This window comes from Jaculus jaculus, chromosome 8 (genome assembly GCF_020740685.1).
Source record: "Jaculus jaculus isolate mJacJac1 chromosome 8, mJacJac1.mat.Y.cur, whole genome shotgun sequence".
Lineage (NCBI taxonomy): Eukaryota > Metazoa > Chordata > Mammalia > Rodentia > Dipodidae > Jaculus > Jaculus jaculus.
This window is the reverse complement of record NC_059109.1, coordinates 82,498,027-82,521,644: the sequence shown is the minus strand read 5'-3', so window position 1 is coordinate 82,521,644 and position 23,618 is coordinate 82,498,027. Positions and strand designations below refer to the sequence as shown.

Below are 23,618 nucleotides of genomic sequence, written 5' to 3'. Positions count from 1 at the left end.
TCCTTTTTTAGGTTTTTGAGGTAGGGTCTCACTCTAGCCCATGCTGACCTGGAATTCACTATGTAGTCTCTGGGTGGTCTTATACTCATGGCAACCTGTCTACCTCTGCCTCCCGAGTGTTGGGAGTAAAGATGTGCATCACCATGCCTGGCTAATTTTATTTTTTTTTAAGTCAAGATGCCAGTAATAAGCCAAAGAGCCAGGCAGTGCCAAAGACCATGGCATAAGTTGAGCATATCCAAGTCTGACTCAGCATTTTAGACAGAGAAAATGGACAAGAGTTTTGGTTCTATATGTATTTGTGCTATAATCACCTGCTTTTTTTGTTGTTGTTGATACTGTTGTTTTTAAAGGGAGCCGAGTGTTTGCTGGGCACTTTGCTAACTGGGGGAGAAGGAGCGTATCTTTATTCCAGTAGTCTCCAGTCCTGGCCTGAGGAAGGTAAGCAGCTGTTACTTCTATCCTTTGATGTGTCTGGGTCCCTTGTATTTGCAGAAATTAGTGTGGATGTTGTGACTAATAATACTTCTGCTATTTGAAAAGACTTGTTGGTGTAGAATTGTTGTCTTACAGCTTTTTTCCTTTGACCCACCTACTATGTAGATAAGGAAACGTGTGGTTTCACAAGCACAAGGGTTGGTCCTAGAAGTAACCCTAGAACCTATAAACTTTTAAAAACTGTGGATTCATTTTCTACTACTATGTAACAGATTACCACTAATTTATTTTATTAAGACAACACCTATTATCTCAAAAGTTCTATAGGTCAGACACTCAAGGAGGCTGGGTGTGGTGGCATATACTTGTAATTCTACCACGTGAGGAGGCTTCGGCGGGAAGATCTTAAGTTCAAGTACAACTTAGGCAACTTAGTGAAAGCCTATCTCAAAGTGAAAATTCAAAAGAGGGCTGATGGGCTAGAGATGGCTTGGTGGTTAAGGCACTTTTCCTGCAAAGCCAAAGGACCCAAGTTCAACTTCCCAGGACCCACGTAAGCCAGATGCACAAGGTTGTGCATGTGTCTGGAGTTTGTTTGCAGTAGCTGCCTCTTTCTCTCACACACATTCTCTTTCTCAAATAAGTTGAAAAAAAAAAATTAAAGACGGTTGAGGTTTTAGCTAGGTTGCAGAATGCTTGCTTTGCATACAGTAGGTTCAATCCCCAGTACTGGGAGAAAGGCAGGAATCTAATCCAGGAGGGCAAATTCTAATTCTTTGCTTAGGGTTCAAGGCCTTATTTCCTTGTGGTTCTTTAAAATACTTTATTTTTATTTGTTTGTTTATTTGAGAAAGAGAGAGAACGGGTGCACTAGACCCTTTAGCCACAGCAAATGAACTCCAGATACATGTGCCACCATGTGAATCTGGCTTACATGGGTACTGAGGAATTGAACCTGGGTCTTTAGGCTTTGCAGGCAAGTGCCTTAATCACTAAACTCTCTAGTCCTCCTTGTGGCTCTTAACTCTGCCCTGGAACTCTTGGTTTTGCCAAAAGGCGCTTGTTTCACCACTCTAAGGCTCCTTCATTAGGATGCAAAGCCTGCAATTATTTTCCCTCCTCTTATCTTTGCCCCACTGGCTTCAACCTCTGAGCTCATATTTTACTCTGGGCTCATGGCCCTGCCCTTTGGGCTTGTGGCCACACCTCTTTCATTCTTTCTGCAGCAAAAAATAGTGCTTTGTTTGTAGCTTAGTAGTTTAATCAGCCTGTTTCTAGCCAGTAGAATTCTGAAAGTTCAGCATCCTCCTTTCATTTTATATTCTCTGTCCTTTTCAGTCTAAGCTGGCAATGTTTCTGCTGATAGAAAAATTTCAAGAACTTTGTTGGTCTTAGGTGAATATCAAGGGGATTTACCAGCTGTTCCTTTTTGGTTTCCTTAACATGAGGGAGGGAGAGTATGTTTGTGTGTGTCTTTTGCAAGGGATCCAGCCCAGGGCCTCATACATGCTAGGCAGGTACTCTGCCACTGAGCTATACCCCCAAAGTCCCAAATAACATTTTCATGTGAATCCCATTGTTTCCCTACTGAAAATAGCCTTTAATGGGGAAAGAACTCTGACCTCACAAATTCCTCAACCTCTGTTAGCAAATTCTCTTCCTGGATGGTTTATTCTTTTATTATTATTTAGCTAGTTTTTAAATTTTTTGGTTTTTTGAGGTAGTGTCTCACTCTAACCCAGGCTGACTTGGAATCATTATGTAGTCTCAGGCTGGGCCTTGAACTCACAGCAATCCTCCTATCTCTGCCTCCCGAGTGCTGGGATTAAAGGTGTGTACCACCACGCATGATTTATTTTTTTTTATTTTTATTTATTTATTGAGAGTGAGAGACAGAGAGAGAAAGAAGCAAAGAGAGAGAGAACAGGCATGCCAGGGCTTCCAGCCACTGCAAACAAACTCCAGATGCGTGCGTCCCCTTGTGCATCTGGCTAACGTGGATCCTGGGGAATCGAGCCTCGAACTGCAGTCCTTAGACTTCACAGGCAAGTGTTTAACCACTAAGCCATCTCTCCAGCCCTGCATGATTTATTGTTATTGGAAATATTCCATCTGGGAAAATTCCTGCCCCTGTTCTCAAATCACTGGCTCAGCTCCCCATTCATATAGAAGACAAAGCACAAATAGATGGTTTTCAAGCCACAAAATGCTAGAGTGAATAGCATCTGGTATCATTGTGGTTGGTCTTCATTTCTGCTTCTCCAGATTCTGATGCTGAAGCATGGAAATGAAGAACATCCTCATGACAGTGCCATCACCAACCTTGAAGCAAGATCACATAGGCATGTAGGCTGGGAGATTATTATTATTTTTTCCTAAGTATTATATATATATATTTATTTGAGAGAGATAGAGGCAATAGAGAGAATGGGCATACCGGGCTTCTAGCCACTGTACACATATTCCAGACACATTTGCTACCTTGTGCATCTGGCTTATGTGGGTACTGGGGAGTTGACCCTGGGTCCTTAGGCTTCGCAGGCAAGTGCCTTAACCATTAAGCCAGCCCTTTTTAAATTTATTTATTTATTCAAGACAGAGAAAGAGAGAGAAAGGAGATTGTTTTTGAGACAGGATTTCTTATTCCCCAAGGTAGCTTCAAAATTGAGATCCTCCTACTGTTGCCTCTCAAGGGTTGAGATTACAGATATCCGCATACCCAGCTTTCCTGGTGTTCTGAAAGCAGGTTGTTGACACAACAAAAAGGTAGTTGTGTGCTGTCATCCTTAAGCCACCTATAATATTTAGTGAGGATACTTGCCAAAATCTGTATACCTTCTTGGCAAAAGGGCTTGTTAGAAAACTAATTTTGAAGCTGGGCATGGTGGCACACACCTATAACCCAGGATAACTCAGGAGACAGAGGTAGGAGGGTTGCCATGAGTTCAAGGCCACCCAGAGACTACATAGTGAATTCCAGGTCAGCCTGGGCTAGAGTAAGACCCTACCTCAAAAACCCAAAAAAAGAAAAGAAAAGAAAAACTAATTTTGCATTCTATTTAGTAGTTATCTAGCAAGGTTCAGTGTGTCCAAAGACTTTATGCAAGTATAAATAGTGGTATAACCAGTGATTGTTTTTTCTTTTTGGTTCTTTGAGGTAGGGTCTCCCTGTAGCCCAAGCTGAACTGGAATTCACTATGTAGTCTTACAGTGGCCTCAAACTCTCACTAGTCCTTCTATCTCTGCCTCCCAAGTGCTGGAATTAAAGGTATGCACCACCACGCCCAGCACAACCAGTGAATTTTAAGACCTAGTTACACTCTTTCTTCTGCAATTCTGAGGTGTTGAACTCACAGCCTCACACAGGCTAGTAAATATATTAACAATGAGCCATTCCCCCAATCCATTCACAATGTTGTAAGAGTTTAGGTTTTAGTGAGGCATGGATGGCATTTGTTTGTAATTCTAGCACTTTTGTACTCCCAGCATTGGGAGACTGAGGCAAGAGGGATCACTATAAGTTCAAAGCTAGCTTGGGATACACAGTGAATTCATAACAAGCCTAGAGTACATAGTTGCAAAACTCTGTCAATACTTCACAACCCTTTATAGAACTTAGATTTTAAGTTTACTTAGTTCTTGAGGCAGAAAAATTTTGTAGAAGCAGAAATTTTATTTATTTTTATTTAAAAATTTAAAAAATATACATACTTATTTATTTAAAAGAGAGATAAAAGAGGCAGGTAGATAGGGACAGAGAAAGGGTGTGCCTGGGCCTCTAGCCACTGCAAACAAACTCCATGCATGCGCCACCTTGTGCATCTGGCTTTACATGAGCACTGGGGAATCAAACCTGGGTCCTTTGGCTTTGCAGGCAAGTGCCTTAACTGCTAAGCCATCTTTCCAGCCCATTTAAAACTTTTAAAAGTAATTAAATTAAATTTATTAATTATTTGCAAACAGACAGATAGAAGAAAGACAGAGGGAATGGGCACTCCAGGGCCTCCAGCCATTGCCAGTGTCCTCCAGATGCTTGCACCACCCTGTGCATCTGGCTTTATGTGGGTACTGGGGATTGAACTTGAGTCATTAGGCTTAACCACTGAGCCATCTCTCCAGCCCAGAAGCAGGAAATTTAAGCAAGAATATATCTTTTGTTTTAAGCATTTTATCACTTCAGAGTTCAGGTCAAGATATTAGCTGTAGTTTGAAGTTTATACCATTTAGGGGCTTCTCCCACCCCCTCACCATCCCTATACTGAAAGTTGAATCTAGGGTTTCCCAGATACTAGGCAAGCATTCAACTACTGAGCTATATCCCATTCCTAATTTTTTGTTGTTGTTTTCCTTTGTTTTAATTTTGAGACAGGGTCTAAGTTGGTCAGTATGGCCTTAAGCACACTCTGTTATTTAGGCAGGCCTTAAACTTGTGATCCTCCTGCCTCAGCCTCCCAAGTAGATTACAGGCATGTACCATGACGTCCTGCTAGAGGATCTCTTAAAGGAAAATAGTGCAAACTGGTGTGACTTTCTTCAGGCCCTGGAAGGGGACTTAAATTGGTAAAGTGTCCTGAAGTTAAGTGTTATTAATAAATTGGTAAATTTGCCTCCAGGTGAAATATGATAGGCTTGAAATTGATATTTTCTCATCCTAGAAAATATTCATCTGGGGCTGGAGAGATGGCTTAGCAGTTAAAGGTACTGTGTTTTGTGAAGCCTGACAGCCCAGGTTTGATTACTCATTGCTTATGTAAAGGCAAGAGGTCCTGGTACAACATTCCCCTGCTCCTTTCTCCCTCCCTCTCTTCCTCTCTCTCTCTCCTTGCAAATAATTAAAAATATTTTTTAGCCAGGCGTGGTGTCACACGCCTTTAATCCTAGCACTCAGGAGGCAGAGGTAGGAGGATCGCCGTGAGTTAGAGGCCACCCTGAGAGTATATAGTTAATTCCAGATCAGCCTGGACCAGCGTGAGACCCTACCTTGAAAAAACAAATAAATAAATAAATAAAAATAAAAATATTTTTAGAAAAAAAAATATGGGGGCTAGAGAGATGGCTTTGTGGTTGTTTGCTTGTGAACCCTAAGGACCCAGGTTTGATTCACAAGTACCCACATAAGCCAGATACACAAGGTGACACTTGCATCTGAAGTTGGTTTGCAGTGGCTGGAGGCCCTGGCATGCCCATTCTTTCGTGCTCAGTCTCTCTCTCAAGTAAATAAATAAATGAAATAATTTTTTAAAAGAAGCCAAAATTGATTAAAGTTCCTTAATCTCTCAGTGCTCTCAAGTGTTAAAAATTCTTGTGAATTACATTTTCATTAAATCAACTACATAACTTTATTCATTTATTTATTTTTATTGACAACTTCCATGGTTGTAAAAAAAATCCCATGGTAATTCCCTCCCTCCTCCCACTTTCCTCTTTGAAACTTCACTCTCCATCATATTTCCTCCCCCTCTCAATCAGTCTCTCTCTTAATTTTGATGTCCTCATCTTTTCCTCCTATTATGATGGTCTTGTGTAGGTAGTGTCAGGAACTATGAGGTCATGGATATCCAGACCACTTTGTCTCTGGAGGAACATGTTGTAAGGAGTCCTACCCTTCCTTTAGCTCTTACATTCTTTCTACCACCTCTTCTGCAATGGACCCTGATCCTTGGAAGGTGTGATAGAGATATTCTCTGTCAGGTTTTTTTTAATAAATTTTTTATTGACAACTTCCATACTTATAAATAATATCCCATGGTAATTCCCTCCCTTCCCCCTACTTTCCCATTTGAAACTCCACTCTCCATCATATCCCCTCTCAATCAGTCTCTCTTTTATTTTGATATCATCATCTTTTCTTTCTTTTATGGTGGTCTTGTGTAGGTAGTGTCAGGCACTGTGAGGTCATGGATATACAGGCCATTTTGTGTCTGGAGGAACATGTTTTAAGGAGTCCTACCCTTCCTTTGGCTTTTACATTCTTTCTACCACCTCTTCCACAATGGACCCTGAGCCATGGAAGGTGTGATTTTGATAGTTCAGTGTTGAGCACTCCTCTGTCACTTCTTCTCAGCATCATGGTGCCTTCTGAGTCACTGTCATCTGAAAAGAGAAGGTTCTCTAGCCAAAAGTGAAAGTAGCATTAATATATAGGTATGAATGTTAAGAGAAGTGCTTACTGGGCAGTTTGGTGAGCATATTATATACCTTTAGCCAGACAGCAGCAGATGTTACCTTCCTAGGGCTCATGAGTATCCCTGTTGTAGGTTTACAGTATCAAGGATATATTCCCTCTCAGGGAGTGGGCCTTCAGTCAAATTAGAGGGTGGTTGGTTTCCCCCATAACAGATAATGCCACTACTGCACTTTTTGTTTTTAAATAAGAGTGAGAGGGCAAGAGAAAGAGAGAGGAAGAGCGAGAACTGGTATGCCAGGGCCTCCAGCCACTTTAATTGAACTCCACATGCATGCACCACCTTGTGTGCATGTGTGACCTTGCACGCTTGTGTTACCTTGTGTGTCTGGCTTACATGGGATCTGGAGAGTTGAACATGAGTCTTCAGGGTTCACAGGCAAGTGCCTTAACTGCCAAGCCATCTCTCCAGCCCAACAATAACTGTTTTCTAAAACCAAAAGTTCTTGATAGAAGCATGACATAGTTTTATATTTTTGTAAATTACTTTAATGTTTGACTTAATAGAAGACAATTGGTTTTTCATATCTCAAAAACAATCATATACACATAAAAACATGAAGGCAAGAGGGGAAAATAATATCTTATTATGAAAATTCTGTTGCTGGGTATGGTGATACACACTTTTAATCCCAGCACTTGGGAGGCAGAGGTAGGAGGATTGCCATGAATTTGAGGCCAAGTTGGAGCTACAAAGTAAGTTTCAGTTCAGCTGGGCTAGAATTTGGTTTGGTTTGGCTTGGCTTTTTAAGGTAGGGTCTCACTCTAGCCCAGGCTGACTTGGAATTCACTATGGAGTCTCAGGGTGGCCTCAAACTCACAGTGGTCCTCCTGCCTCTGCCTCCCGAGTGCTGGGATTAAAGGTGTGCACCACCATGCCTGGCTGGGCCTCTATTAGTTCTTATCAGCACCATGGTGCTTTCTGACTCATCCCAAGATCACCATCATCTGAAAAGAGAAGCTTCTCTAACCAAAAGTCAGACTAGCATTAATATGTGGGTATGAACGTTAAGAGAAGTGCTTACTGGGTAGTTGGGTGAGCATAGTATATAGATTTAGCCAGACACCAGCAAATGTTATACTCCGAGGGCTCATGACTACCCTGTTGTATGTTTTCAGTATCAAGAATGTATTCCCTCCCATGGAGCAGGCCTCCAGTCCAATTAGAGGGCAGTTGGTTTCCCCCAAAACAGACATGCCACTGTTGCACCCATTGGCTCATTTTGCCTGGCTAGCAAAATATAAGGCTTGCAGTATCCACTGTTGAGTATCTCCACTGGTGATTTCTCTCTCTTATTGAACTGCATTCAGCATGGCTTTTTCCGGCTTTCTGTCAGCTGGTCTACGTGGAGGAGGTTTTCAGCTCAGGTCCAGCAGGATTTCTCAGTGACCTTGCAAGCCAAGTATGTGGAGTCTCCAGCAATAGGGTCTTGCCATCTAATCCTGGTGGGAAACCAAGGGCCCCGGCAATGGCCTATAATGTTCTGGGGGCATCTGGGACCTCCCTGGCCAACAATTCACTGGAAGGTATCCCATCCCTGGCACTGAAAATTTTCTAGTAACAATCTATGGCTCCTGTGTGTTCATTGTCCAAAACAGTAGGTTTCCATATGACTTATTTATATCCTCTTAGATTTTGATTAGTCCTCCCTCTATCTTTTCTTTCCTCGGTCTTTTCCCCTGACCTAACTTAGGTCATTTTAGTTTTACTTGGTTTTGTGAGGGGTGCTGTCCATATTTAGGGCTTTGTACATGCTAGACAAATATTCTGCCATTAAGCTACAAACAACTTGATGTGATTTTATGTGGGGATTTCATTTCTTGTGTGCGATATTTAACATTTTTACATCAGTAATTTTATACTTTTCCCTAAGTTTGGTAATTTTTCTGCCATGTTTTTCTTTCGGGTCAGACTCTCAAGAGCCTTGGTATGTAGCCTCAAATTTTATTTATTTATTTGTTTGTTTATTTGTTTTTTCGTGGTAGGGTCTCGTCCTAGCCCAGGCTGACCTGGAATTTACTGTGTAGTATCAGAGTGCCCTCAAACTCACAGTGAGCCTCCTACCTCTGCCTCCCAAGGGCTGGGATTAAAGGTATGTGCCATCACTCCTGGCTTTCTTTCTTTAAAGACATATGCCACCTTGCCAGACTGCTTTGTTTTTATTTTTACTTTTTTATTTTTATTTATGTATTTGAGAGTGACAGACAAAGGAGAGAAAGAGGCAGAGAGAGAGAGAATGGGCGCATCAGAGCCTCCACCACTGCAAACGAACTCCAGATGCATGTGCCACCTTGTGCATCTGGCTTATGTAGATACTGGGGATCAAACCTGTGTGCTTAAGCTTTGGGAAGGCAAGCACCTTAACCACTCAGCCATCTCTCCAGACCAACATGATTTCTTAAGTGAGGTTGTGAGTGCATTGGCTTCTGGTGTGTTTCTTTTCTCTCAATTTTTATTAACATCTTCCATGATTATAAAAAATATCCCATGGTCAGGCTGGAGAGATGGCTTAGCAGTTAAGGCGCTTGCCTGCAAAGCCAGAGGACCCAGCTTCGATTCCCCAGGACCCATGTCAGCCAGATGCACAATGGAGCACATGCGTCTGGAGTTCGTTCGCAATGGCTAGAGACCCTGTCGCGCCCATTCTCTCCCTCCCTCCCTCTCACTCTCTCTCTCTCCCTCTCTCTCTGACAAATAAATAAAAATAAAATATATTTTTAAAAAATATTCCATGGTAATACCCTCCCTCCCCCACTTTCCCCTTTGAAATTCCATTCTCCATCATATCCCCTCCCCATCTCAATCAGCCTCTTTTATTTTGATGTCATCATCTTTTCCTCCTATTATGATGATCTTTTTTTTTTTTGGTTTTTCGAGGTAGGGTCTCACTCTAGCCCAGGCTGACCTGGAATTCACTATGGAGTCTCAGGGTGGCCTCGAACTCACAGTGATCCTCCTACCTCTGCCTCCCAAGTGCTGGGATTAAAGGCGTGCGCCACCATGCCCAATATGATGATCTTGTATAGGTAGTGTCATGCACTGTGAGGTCATGGATATCCATGCCATTTTATGTCTGGAGGGTGTGGGTTTTTTTAAAAAATATTTTATTTATTTATTGGAGAGAGAAAGAGGCAGAGAGAGAGAATGGGCACACCAGGGCCTCTAACCATTGCTGACAAACTCCGGATGCATGTACCACCTTCTGTATCTGGTTTATGTGGGTACTGGGGAATCAAACCTTGGTTCTTCAGCTTCGCAGGCAAGTGCCTTAACCACTAAGCCATCTCTGTAGACCTTTTTTAATGAACAAATATATTCTTCAACAACCCCTCTCAGACTCAGCATGAAGATCATCCAGCCATTGCCATAACTTCCTCAACAATGGTAAATGAATGTTTTCAGTACACATAGGATATGTACTGCTAGAAGACAATTTTTTTAATGTGTTTTTATTTATTTGCAAGTAGAGAATAAAAATGCGTGCACCAGAGCTACTAGTCTTTTTGCAAGGGAGAGTTTTGCCATAGCCCAGGCTGTCCTGGAATTCACTATGTAATCTCAGACAGGCCTGGAACTCAGCAGTTCTCCTACCTCTGCCTCCTGAATGCTGGGATTAAGGCTTGTGCCACCATGCCTGGCTTGTTAGAGGTTCTTATTGCTGCAGACAAACTCCAGGTGCATATGCTACTTTGTGCACCTGGCCTTGCATGGGTACTGGGGAATCGAACCCCAGCTGACAGGCTTTGCAAGCAAGTGTGTTTATCCATTGAGCCATCTCTTCAGACTGAGAAGACTTAATTTAGGGAATGAGGAAGGTGACTCAGTGGATAAACTTGCTTAAGTGCTTGCTGCATAAGCATGGTGACCAGAGTTTGAATCCCTAACACCCATGTAAGTGCTGGGTGGGGCATGAAATCTCAGTGCTCAGGAGGTAGACATAAGGGATCCCCAGGGCAAATCTAATCCTTGAGTCCTGGGTTATTTACATAAGCATGGGAAATTTACCAGTGGTTACACTAGAAAACTATGCAATGCATGGCGACATATGCCTTTAATCCTAGCACTTGGGAGGCAGAGCTAGGAAGATCAAGATCACTGTGAGTTCAAGACCATCCTGAGACTACATAATGAATTTCAGGTCAGGCTGGACAAGAGTGAGACCCTACCTCGAAAAAAAATAAGGGTGGGCTGAAGGTGGCTTAGTGGTTAAGATGTTTGCCTGCAAAGCCAAAGGATCCCAGTTCAATTCTCCAGGACCCACGTAAGCCACATGCACAAGGGGCGCATGCATATTGAGTTTGTTTGCAGTGGCTGGAGCCCTGGCGCACCCATTCTCTCTCCCTCTCTCTCCCTCCCTCCCCCCCCTCAAATAATTTGGAAAAGATCATGACATCAAAATAAGAGAGACTGATCAAGATGGGGAGGGGATATGATGGAGAATGGAGTTTCAAAGGGGAAAAAAGTGGGAGGAGGGAGGGTATTACCATGGGATATATTTTTTTTAATTTATATTTTTTGGTTTTTCAAGGTAGGGTCTCACTCTAGCCCAGGCTGACCTGGAATTCACCATGGAGTCTCATGGTGGCCTCAAACTCACAGTAATCCTCCTACCTCTGCCTCCCAAGTGCTGGGATTAAAGGCGTGCGCCACCATGCCCAGCACCATGGGATATTTTTATAATCATGGAAGTTATTAATAAAAATTTGAAAAAATAAATAATTTTTTTAAAAGGCATATAGATAAAGGAAAAGAAAAGGGGCTAGAGAGATGGCTTAGTGGATAAGGCAAGTGCAAAGCCTAACAACTTGGGTCCTTTTCCCTAGTACCCACATAAAGCCAGATCAAAGTGGCACAAGCATCTGGAGTTCATTTGCAGCAGCTAGAGACCCTGATGTACCCAATTCAGTTTATTCTCTCCCTCTCTCCTCTCTCTGAATCTGCTTGCACATAAATGTTAAAAAAAAAAAAAAAATTAAAGGGACTAGAGGAAACGGGGGTGGTGGTGCATGCCTTTAATTTGGGAGGCAGAGGGAGGATTACTATGAGTTCAATGCCAGCCTGAGACTACATAGTGAATTCCAGATCAGCTGGAGCTAGAATGAAACTCTACCTTGAAAAAAAAAGGGTGGGGGGGCTACGGGAGCTAGAGGGCTGGAGAGATAGAGGGCTTGGTGGTTAAGGCATTTGCCCATGAAGCCTAAGGACCCAGGTTCAGTTCCCCAGTACCCATGTGTTTCAGTCCACCACATTCTGCCCCTGGCCCCCATAAACTGATATCCATACATAATGTAAAATACAATGCATTTAGTTTGACTTTTAAAAGTCCCATAGTTTTTATCAATCCCAATGATGTTCAAACATCCCCATAGTCCAAGATCTTTTAACTGAGCCATAATACCAAAAAATGACCTCAAAAAACCCATAATGGCACAGAATAAATATTCACACTGCAAAAGATGGCATTGGGCATAGCAAAGAAACATTCAACCAATACAAGATTTAAAACAACCAGGGCAAACATCACACTCTGTAGCTTCAAGTCCAGCAACTCTAGCTAGTGACAAATCTTCAAGTCCGATAATTCTAACCAGCAACAAGTCTCTGGCATTCCAATTCCAACCCTCCAGCTAGACTACTCACAGTCCTGGAAAACTTCATCAGGGCCGGCAGCTCTCTGGCAGCCATCTCATGGCCCCATGGGGTCTCTATGCAGGCAACCAGCAAACCAGCTTCACACTGCCCATGGCCATTTCCAAAACACAAGATCATGTTGCAAACTCAATGACCCTCTTTCCAGCATTTCTTATACTCCACAATACCAGGTAGGGTGCCAATTTGTTAATCCAGGGGGGAATAAAGCAGACTCTGAAGAACAGGACACTCCTTGAGCACTCAGGCCCCTTCAAAAGAGTCGACATTCTTCTTGTTGGCCAAGCGCTGGTCAGCTGGCCCAATCTCAAAGGTTATAATCTCTCAGTTGCAGCTGAACTGGCAACAGTTCACCCCAAGATTTTTCTTTCTGTGCCATATCCCTCTGCTCACACCAGTTCATTTCTACGCAAAGCAACCCTGCACAACTTCTCAGGACATGGGCATAAGAGCAAGCTTCTCACACAGACTGCTAGCCCAGTCCAAGCAAAGCTCTTTCTCACCCTCATAAGTCAAACCTCACAGTCCATAGTTCTTACTGCATTCAGGTATTGCAGCTCTGACCAGAATAGTCCATCAAGCTGTACTTACAGCACTGCAAGGCATCTCTTAGGCCAAGGTTTCAACTCCTTCCACATTCCTCTTGAAAAACAGCTCCAAAAGGCCGAAGCCACATAGTCAGGTGTCTAGCAGCAATCCCACTCCTTGGTACCACTTTACTGTTGCAGTCCAGTTCACATTGCTGGTAGAAATCACCCAACCAAAAGTAGCTTCTGGGAAAAAGAGATTAATTTTGGCTTACAGGCTCGAGGGGAAGCTCCATGATGGCAGGGGAAAATGATGGCATGAGCAGAGGGTGGACATCACCCCCTGGCCAACATAAGGTGGACCACAGCAACAGGAGGGTGGGCCAAACACTGGCATGGGAAAACTGGCTATAAAGCCCATAAGCCCGCCCCCAACAGTACATTCCCTCCAGGAGGGATTCATTCCCAAATATCCATCAGCTGGGAACCTAGCATTCAGAATACCTAAGTTTATGGGGGACACCTGAATGAAACCACCACACCATGTAAGCTAGATGCAGAAGGTGGGCCATGCACCTGAAGTTTGTTTGCAGTGGCTAGAGGCCTTGGCATACCCATTCTCCCTCTATCTGCCTATTTCTCTCTCTTTTTTTTTCTCTCAAAATAAATAATTTTAAAAGGGGGGTTCTGGAAAGGCTGTCATGGTGGCTGGTGCATGCCTTTAATCCCAGCATTTGGGAGGCGGAGGTAGGAAGATTACCATGAGTTTGAGGCCACCCTAAGATAGCATAGTAAGTCAGCCTGGGCTAGAATGAGACCCTACCTCAAAAAAAAGGGGGAGGTCTGGAGAGATGGCTTACTGGTTAAGGCACTTGCCTGTGAGGCTTAAGGACCCAGGTTCAATTACCCAGAACCCACATAAAGCCAGATGCACAAGGCGATACATGTGTTTGGTGTTTGTTGCTGGTCGTGGTGGCACACACTTGTAGGAAATTGCAAAAGAGGTAGAGGCAGGAGGATCAGGAGTTCGAGGCCAGCCTGGGCTAAAACCCCTATGAAAAACCAAAAAGAAAAAAGAAAAGACAAAACTGAGAAGCTGGGCATGGTGGCGCACACCTTTAATCCCAGCACTCGGAAGGCAGAGGTAGGAGGAACCTCATGAGTTCTAAGCCACCCTGAAACTACATAGTGAATTCCAGGTCAGCCTGGACTAGAGTGAGACCTTACTTGGAAAAACCAAAAACCAAGCAAACAAAAGTGATTCCCCAGATCCCACATAAGCCAGATGCACACATGGTGGCAAATGCATCTGGAGTTTGTTTATAATGGCTAGAGACCCTGATACACGCATTCTCCCTCACTCTTTCAAAACAATAAATGTTTTTAAAAAGAAAAGAGGGTTGGAGAGATGGCTTAGTGATTAAGGCACTTGCCTGCGAAGCCTAACAATCCAGGTTCAATTCCCCAGGACCCAGGTTTGATTCCACAGTACACACATAAGCCAGATGCCCACTCTTTCTTTCTGTCTGCCTTTCTCTCTCTCAAATAAATAAAATATTTTAAAGTATTTTACATTTATTTATTTATTTATTTATTTATTTATTTATTTATTTATTACAGGGAGAATGGGTACGGCAGGGCCTCCAGCCACTGCAAACAAACTCCAGACACATGTGCCACCTTGTGTATCTGTCTTACGTGGATTCTAGGGAATCAAACTTGGGTCCTTAGGTTTTTCAGGAAAGCACCTTAACTGCTAACCACCTCTCCACCAGCCATAAATAAAATATTTTAATAAAATTTTTTTTACAAATAAAAAAGAAAACATCGCCCCTTCTTCCAATATCCATTAACTGCTCATAAATATTCTAGAGAAGGATGAGTGCCTTATGAGGCCCTCCTACCTACAACCTTTAACTGCCTATAAATCCTCAGGGAGAAGTAAAGCCTCATGAGCTCCTTCCCCCTCATTGACTGAATGTTGTTGACCTGTTCAATCTTCTGCACTGTCTTGAGTAAGTAATCACAACTGCTGAGAGCTCAGAAGTGCATGAGCCTTGTTATGCCCAGAGGACAATGTTATATAACACTGCATCTCTTCCTCTGGCTTTTACATTCTTTTTTTTTTTCTTTTGGTTTTTTTTTTCAAGGTAGGGTCTCATTTTAGCCCAGACTGACCTAGAATTCATTATGTAGTCTCAGGGTGGCCTTGAACTCAAAGTAATCCTCCTACCTGGCCTCCTAAGTGCTAGGAGTAAAGGTGTGCACCACCACGCATTCTTCCCACCTCCACTTCCGTAATATTTCCTGAGCCTTAGAAAGAGGATATGATGATATAGTTGTCCCATTTTGGGCTAAGAATTCAACAGTCACTTATCCTCTGCACTTTGACCAGTTATGAGTCTCTGCAGCAATCCCTTCCCACTGCAAAAAGAAGCTTCTCTGAACAAAACTGACAGCAGCAGTAATCTTTGAGCATAAACATGATTTTGGCACCAAGTCTTCTGTTACCAAAACAATAGCAGTAGCTTCCCCACTGGGGCCTATGATCCCAGTCTCAGGCTTTTGACCAGTTTTACCAGTACCAGATTGAATTCCTTCCTGAGGAGCAGGCTTCAAAGTCTAATCAGAAAGCATTAAGTTTCCAGCCATTGTGGAAATCATTGTGGAGGTTTCTAAAACAGCTAAAGATTGATCTTCCATATGACCCAGCTATAGCACTCCTAGGCATATATCCGAAGGAATCATCTCATTTCCTTAGAAGTACGTGCTCAACCATGTTTATTGCTGCTCAACTTATAATAGCTGGGAAATGGAACCAGCCTAGATGTCCCTCAACTGATGAGTGGATAATGAAGATGTGGCACATTTATACAATGGAGTTCTACTCAGCGGTAAAGAAAAATGAAGTTATGAAATTTGTAGGAAATGGATGGATCTGGAAAGGATTATACTAAGTGAGGTAACCCAGGCCCAGAAAGCCAAGCGCCACATGTTCTCCCTCATATGTGGATCCTAGCTACAGATGATTGGGCTTCTGCATGAGAAGGAAAATACTTAGTAGCAGAGGCCAGTAAGTTAAAAAGGAGCTATAAAGGGAAGAGAAAGGAAATGAGGAGGGTACTTAATAGGTTGGTATTGTATATATGTAAGTACAATGATTGAGATGGGGAGGTAATATGATGAAGATGAAAGGGGAAAGTGTGGGGGGTGTATTACCATGGGATATTTTTTATAATCATGGAAAATGTTAATAAAAATTGTGAAAATAAAAAAGAAAGAAAAATAAAATAAAGCATTAAGTTTCATGGGATATTGTTTACAATTATGGAAGTTGTCAATAAAAAGAAAATGTTAAAAAAAAAAAGAAGTTACCTCCATATTATTCTGTTATTGCACCAGTGGACACATGTTGATGGGCACATTGGTAGTAAAACACGTAGGGTCCACAACTGAGTAGGACTATTGATGACACTTCATCTCCAGCAACCTGCACAACACCTTCTGGCATTATGACAGCTGGCCAGTTTGGAGGAAACTTCCAGCTCAGTCCCAGCTTCATTTCTCCATGTCCTGCAATCAGAGCATTTGGTAGTAGGCTATTACTATGCAGTTCTGGTGGGCAACCAAGGGCAGTGGCAATAGCCTGTATTGTTTTGGAAGTCTCAAATTACACTCTGAAAACTTGCATAAATTCCCCATCAAGTACATGTACCTCAAGCAGAGTACCTTACTATTTGCCTTGACAGAACTGTAGTCACTTTTCATTGAATAATATTTGTAATGTCAGATTTCCCACCCCTTTGTTGAAGCAGGGTCTTTATATACTATGTGGTTGGTTCTGGCTGGTCTTAAACTGGTGGCAGTTCTCCTGACTTTGGCCACTGAAGTGCTAGTATTAATAAGCATATATTATGCTGCCACATGTTGCCTGGTGTTTTTGTTTTCTTATGCTTATGCAAAGACTGTATTTGTGGCTTCATTTCTCTATGGGAGGCTCTACAGGGTTACTTGGTCCCCCAGAACACAAGGTTCAGCATAAAAATTATATAATAGGGCTGGAGAAATGGCTTAGAGGTTGAGGTACTTGCCTACGAAGCCCAAGGACCCAGGTTCAATTCTTCAGGTCCCACGTAAGCCAGATATGCATAAGGTGGTGCAAGCATCTGGAGTTTTCGTTTGTAGTAGTAAATGCAACTGATACTGTTTCCTAGTCACTGATAGAGTTTTTAGGGTAAAAGCTTAGGCTTTGGCAGCCCCTATAAAGTAGGCTTGCCAATTAAAGACACAAGTAATAGCAAAAAGTAGAGAAAGGAGATTTATTTGATATGGCCATATCAAAAAGAGAAACAAAGGAATCCAGTGATCTTCTAAGTCCTTTGAAGGTACTGACATGAGCTTTATGTATAATAGAGGGAAAGAGATGCATGTAATTAAGCAGTCTGGCCCACCATTGTTTCAGCTCTTGCCTGTCCTGCAGTGGTAGTTTGATAACTATCAGAACTATGTCAAATCTCTGTTCAAATACCTCCTCTACCGGCAGGGTGGCTACATTATCATTTGTATGTACCTTGGAACCTACAATAAAGACATGGGAATCTGGAGCCTAGGATACAACCTGCAGCTCTAACCAGCTCTCTTTTTCTTCCAGGGAATGTGCATTTCTTCTCTAGTGGCCTTCTCTTTTCTCACCGTTGTTTTGGAAGTATCATCATTTCCAAGGATCACATGAATTCTGTCTCCTTCTATGATGGGGTAGGTGTTTTACTAGTCTCTGATACCTATATTGGTGAGGGGGAAACTTCCTTTTCCATTACCATGGGCAGGATGCCAGAAAGCAGATTAGCTGTTGTAGCATACCAGCAGAGAGGCCAGGGAAAGGCCTATGCACTCTCAGGGTTCCTCTGTGCTTTGTTTAGGAAAAGCTTTGGGGTCAGAAGAGCTAGCAGCTCCCTATACCCAACTTACTCATTCCAAAGAAGGCTAGAAAGTAGCCTGAAAAGTGGTCAATCACAGACAAAATACCTATAGTTTACCTACATTAGACCTAGAAATGGACTTCCTTCTTTAACGTTAATGGGACTTCACTTACCCCTTAGTAATGGGAAAGAATCGTAAGTGTGCCAAAGAAGTAAAAATGCACTTTCTGCAAGAGATTTTAGCACCTCTCCATCACATTTTTTTTCTCCTTGTTTTAAATAATAAGCATTCTTTCCAGAATGAACACAGAGGTGCTTAGACAGATTTCAGGCCACCAGAAATGGGAGAAGCTGGGCTAGGAGGTCCAACAACAACCTATAGAACAAAAGAACAAAGGAAATTCCTTACTGGCTCAGTGGTTAAGATGCTTGTCTGCAAAGCCTAACAACTCAGGTTCTATTCCCCAGTACTCACATGAAGCCAGATGCACAAGGTGGCACATGCATCTGGAGTTCATTGGCCTGGGCACCAGGAACCTGTTGCAGTGTCCCACCATGGGGCTGTGTTCTAGTGGTCAGAATGGGGGAACCTATCAGCTGTCTCTGGTGTACCAATGAGGAAGAAGTTGCAAAGGACTATGGCTGATCTTTACAAGGCAGTATCTGTCCTCTAGAAATGACAGCATCTGTTATCTAATAGTCCAGACTTTTAATTCACATATTAAAAAAAAATGAGGGCTGGGAGTGGTGGCACATGCCTTTAATCCCAGCACTCTGGAGGCAGAGATAGGAGGATCACTGAGATTTCAAGGCCACCCTGAGATTACAGAGTGAATTCCCAGTCAGCCTGAGTTAGAGTGAGACCCTACTTTGAAAAACCAAAAAATAAATAAATAAATAAAGGTCATATTTAAAAGTTAAAATATTTTCTTTTGTTTTTGTTTTTATTTTGTTTTTCAAGGAAGGGTCTCACTCTAGCCCAGGCTGACTTGAAGTTCACTAAAGAGTCTTGAACTCACGGCAATCCTCCTACCTCTGCCTCCTGAGTGCTGGGATTAAAGGCATGCACCACCACACCCAGCTAAAAAATCTTATTTTCTCTGGTTGAGATGGTGCATGCCTTAATCCTAGTGCTTTGGGTGGTAGAAGCAGAAAAATCAAAAGTTTTAAAGCATCTTTGGCTATAAAGGAAATGTGAAGCCAGCCTGGGCTACATAATAATCTATCTCAAGTCTTCCCTCCTCAAAAAGTATTAATAATACTTTAGAAGGAATTTTAAAGTTCCTTAGAAGGAACTTTATATATATGTATGTATGTATGTATGTATGTATGTGTGTGTGTGTGTGTGTGTGTATTATATATATAATATATATTTTTAAATATTTTTTTAATTTTTTTTTGGTTTTTTGATGTAGGGTCTTACTCTAGCCCAGTCTGACTTGGAATTCACTATAGTCACAAGCTATCCTTGAACTCAAAGGGATCCTATTTCTGCCTCCCTGAGTGCACCACGCCCAGAGAGATGACTTTTTTTTTAAAGAACATGCTGGGCATGATGGTTCAGTCTTTTTTGTTGTCGTTTGTTTGTTTATTTTAATTTATTTATTTGAGAGCAACAGACAGAGAAAGAGGCAGAGAGAGAGAAGATGAGTCCACCAGGGTCTACAGCTACTGCAAATGAACTCCAGATGTGGTGCCCCCTTGTGCATCTGGCTAATGTGGGTCTGGGGAAATGAGCCTCGAAACGGGGTCCTTAGGCTTCACAGGCAGGTGCTTAACTGCTAGGCCATCTCTCCAGCCCAAGATGACTTTTTATTTTTTGGATTTCAAGGTAGGGTCTCCCTCTAGCCTAGGCTGACCTGGAATTCACTATGTGGTCTCAGGGTGGCCTCAGACTCACAGCGATTCTCCTGAGTGCTGGAATTAAAGGCGTGTACCACCATGCCTGGCCTACATTTTTAATTTAGGAAAATAGACCCAGAACCAGTTGAGGCACATGCCTGTAAGTCCTAGCTACTTGGGAAATTGAAGATTGTGCTTAATTCTAGTACGAGTCTTCAGTGAACCTCTCTCCTTTCACTGGGAGTTGGAAAAGACATCTACTGAATCCAGCTAACCACATAACGTGAAAATCATTGTAATAACATTGATTCTGTGAGTTCTGACAGTTTTGAGAGCTGGAATCATGAAAATGACTTCACTTGCTGATGCTCCTCCTTTTCTCTTTAGGATTCTACCAGTATAGTGGCTGCTCTTCTCATAGACTTCAGAAGCTCATTACTTCCTCATCTCCCAGTTCAGTTCCATGGATCAAGCAGTTTTCTGATGATTGCCCTTTTCCCCAAATCAAAGATATATCAAGCATTTTACTCAGAGGTAATATCAGTTACCATTCAGCAAAACAACTGCTACCTTTTTTTCCTCTTAGAAGTTTGAATGGTAAGATAGTGTTTTGGAATTAACAGCGAAGTGATTGAAGAATGAATTGAACCTGGGTGTAATTCCAACACTTGAGAGATAAAGAGAATCAGAAGGTTTTTTTGTTCTTTTTTTTTAAACGTAGCTGGGCATGGTGACACAAGTCTTTAATCCTAGTAGTCAGGAAGCAGAGGTAGGAGGATCAGTATGAGTTTCAGATCAACCTGGGATAGAGTAAGATCCTTCCTTGAAAAAAACAAAACAAGGTGGGTGTGCCTTTAATCCCAGCACTCAGAAGGCAGAGGTAAGAGGATCGCCGTGAGTTGAAGCCACCCTGAGACTACATAGTGAATTCCAGATCAGCCTGGACTAGAGGAAACCCTATCTCAAAAAATAAAAATAAAAATAAAATAAAATAAAATAAAATAAATAAATATATGTATATATATATATATGTTATACACACACATACACATACATACAGGAACTGGGGAGATAGCACAGACCAGACATTAGATCCCTATTACCCTCATAAATGCTGGAAGGCATGGCAGCTACCTGTAATCCCAAGGCAGAGACTGGGGCTACCTGGCTAACTAAAACAGCCAAATTGGTTACTTCTAGGTTCAAGCAAGACCCTGCCTCAGTAAATAAAGTTGAGACTGGTAGAGGAAGACCCCCCCCCCAACGTCAGCCTCTGGTGTTCACACACATACAAACACGTGTACCCATAAACATGGATATACATACTTAACACACACATGCAAAACCAAAGTGAATAAATAGAATTGTAAGACTGAAAGGGAAAGGTGGGTGAGTACTTAAATAATCTCATTGGGTTCCTGAATAATACTGTTGCCGATAAATTAAAGTTAATAAAGCTGGGTGTGGTAGTCACGCCTTTAATCCCAGCACTTGGGAGGCAGAGGTAGGAGGATCACTGTGAGGATCCCCTGGGACTACAGAGTGAGTTCCAGGTCAGCCTGGGCTAGAGTGAGACCCTATTGGGGAAGGGGGGGCCAATAAACAAAAGGCCTTTTAGCAGAAGCTTATAGCTGTGATCCCAGTACTGGGAAAGTAGAGACAAGAGGATTCCCAGGCCTTGCTACATAGAGACCACTCAGTAGCAAAGGCCAGACTGATGGTGGAAAATCTGAGAAGAGTTGATTGCAGCAGCTTGTGAGAGTATCCTCTTTAGTTGTCCATTCTTCAGGATAGATTCACAGAATGTAAAGGAACAAGAGAGATCTAACCTTGGCTGCAGTATGACTTCTCAGCACAGTTTATCTCATTCTCTTACTGCCTGCTGGGTTCTCCTGTGATTGTCCTATCAGTCCTGGAACCCAGAGATGGCCTTTTTAGATTGCCTTCAGCCATCCTTCTTCCTCTAGGCATGAATTACTTGAACCTCTGCCTTCTGGCTTTGTCACCAGGGAAGATCATGCTCTTGCAACCCAAACAGTGTTAACTGATACCTTCCTCTGAGCTTCCTGATCTCTGGAAAGGCAGAATCCCTGACAAGAGGAACTTAGACATTTTGGCTCTGAAAAACACAGAACAAAATTGCTTCAGGCCTGACTTTTAGAAGCAGACTTGTTTATTATAATGGTTTTTCTCTGCTCTGACAGTGTAGATTTTCAACAGTCATCAAATCCCCATGTGATTTCCATATCCTGTTATTGGGTTTAAAATGTTCTTTGCTCAAATTCTGTTTTGTTTAGGTCTTTTCCCCCTGGCAACAGCAAGATAATGCAGGGCTATCTTTAAAAGTGATCCAGGAAGATGGATTATCTGTGGAACAAAAGAGATTGTAAGTTGCTATCTTCACTGTTTGTGCTTTATTCTCTTAAGCTTTGTGTGTTCTCTGGGGACCACTGCTGTTATGTAACAGACAGCTCTCTGCTTCAGAAAGGGCCAGGAATCTTTCCAGTGTTGCCATCTTGCAGTGCCATGAGGAAATAAGAAATCTGAAATTTGGTCTGGAGATGCAGCTCAGTTTGTAGAGTGCATGTCTAGCTGCATAGAGCCTTGGGTACAATCTCCAACACTGCATAAACTACATATGCCGGGACATACCTATAAACCTAGACAGGAAGATTAGAAGTTCACAATTACTTTCTGCTACATGGTGTGTTCAAGACCAGCCTGAGCTACAAGAAACTGATATCACTGTCAAAGACTTTCAGGCCAGCCTTCCTCTGTGGGTGTGTACCAGTTGTCACACACAATTTTGTTTTGTTTTGATTTTTTGAGGTAAGGTCTTTCTGTAGCCTAGGCTAACCTGGAATTCACTGAGTAGTCTCAGGATGGCCTTGAACTCAACAGCAATCCTCCTGCCTCTGCCTCTGGAGTTCTAGGATTACCACATTTTAATGCTTTTTTTTTTTTTTTTTTTGAGGTAGTGTCTCTCTAGCTCAGGCTGACTTGGAATTCACTGTGGAGTCTCAGAGTGGCCCCGAACTCATGGCGATCCTCCTACCTCTGCCTCCCGAGTGCTGGGATTAAAGGCGTGCGCCACCACACCCAGCTTTAGGATTACCACATTTTATTTAAGTCATTGAAGTGCTAATGCTGTCACAGGACTCTAGCTTGAAAAAGCTATGTAAAATACCTGTGCTATGGGAAAGTATAACTCTGTAATCTGTGAGCTTTTTATTCCTTTGCATGTGCATATGTGTATGTGTGATATGAATGTGTGCATGTAAAGCCCAGAGGTTGACTTCAGGTATCTTCCTCAATTGCTATCTACCTTTTTATTTATTTTTTTGCTTTTATTTATTTGTTTTGTGGCAAGATCTTAATCTAACTCAGACTGGCCTAAAACTTAACTGTATATTCCCAGGCTGGCCTCAGAACTCAGAGCAATTCTCCTACCTCAGCCTCCTGAGTGCTGAAATTATAGAATGAACCACAACACCTAGCTAACACCTTACTTTTTTGAGACAAGGTCTCACACTGCACCAAGAGCTCACAATTCAGCTAGACTATGTAGCCAGCAAGCCCTGGGGACCCTCCTGCCTCTGCTTCTCCAACATTGGGATTATAGTTGTGCATCACCATCCCCAGCTTTTACATGGGTGCTAGGATCCAAATTCAGGTCCTCATGCCTGCATGGCAAGCTTTTTACTGACTAAACCATCTCTCCAGCTCGTAATCTATGAATTTTTGATATTCTAGACATTCCAATGCACAGAAGCTCTTCAATGCCCTGAGCCATCCTACTGGGGAGAAGTGGAACTCTCTGAAGCTGCTCTCAGCCAAAATCCCTGGGCTGGACTGGTGGGTTCTGCGTGTCCAGTTTTACATGTTTAATGTTCTGTCATTTGAAATGTCAGAAACCTCAGTGTTGGTCCTTTCTAAGCTCCTTTATTTTATAGCTTCTTAAAGATGCTTGGGAAATGCAGTAGTGACATAACACATATAATTTCATGCTGTAGAAAATCTCTTTTTTTTTCCAAGGTAGGGTCTCACTCTAGCCCAGG

The 23,618-nt window shown here is 42.4% G+C and overlaps 1 protein-coding gene across 4 annotated transcripts in view; it reads left to right on the top strand.

The window, feature by feature from the left end:
• The window catches only part of Dnaaf9 (dynein axonemal assembly factor 9), a 173,080-nt gene that overhangs the window by 82,207 nt on the left and 67,255 nt on the right, over positions 1-23,618 (top strand). For all 4 annotated transcript variants that reach the window (XM_045155828.1, XM_045155827.1, XM_045155829.1 and 1 more), the window contains 5 exons: positions 354-441; positions 17,451-17,554; positions 19,948-20,094; positions 21,858-21,946; positions 23,314-23,415. In XM_045155828.1, the coding sequence (XP_045011763.1) occupies positions 354-441; positions 17,451-17,554; positions 19,948-20,094; positions 21,858-21,946; positions 23,314-23,415 (530 nt within the window). The remainder of the gene's footprint in view (positions 1-353; positions 442-17,450; positions 17,555-19,947; positions 20,095-21,857; positions 21,947-23,313; positions 23,416-23,618) is intronic.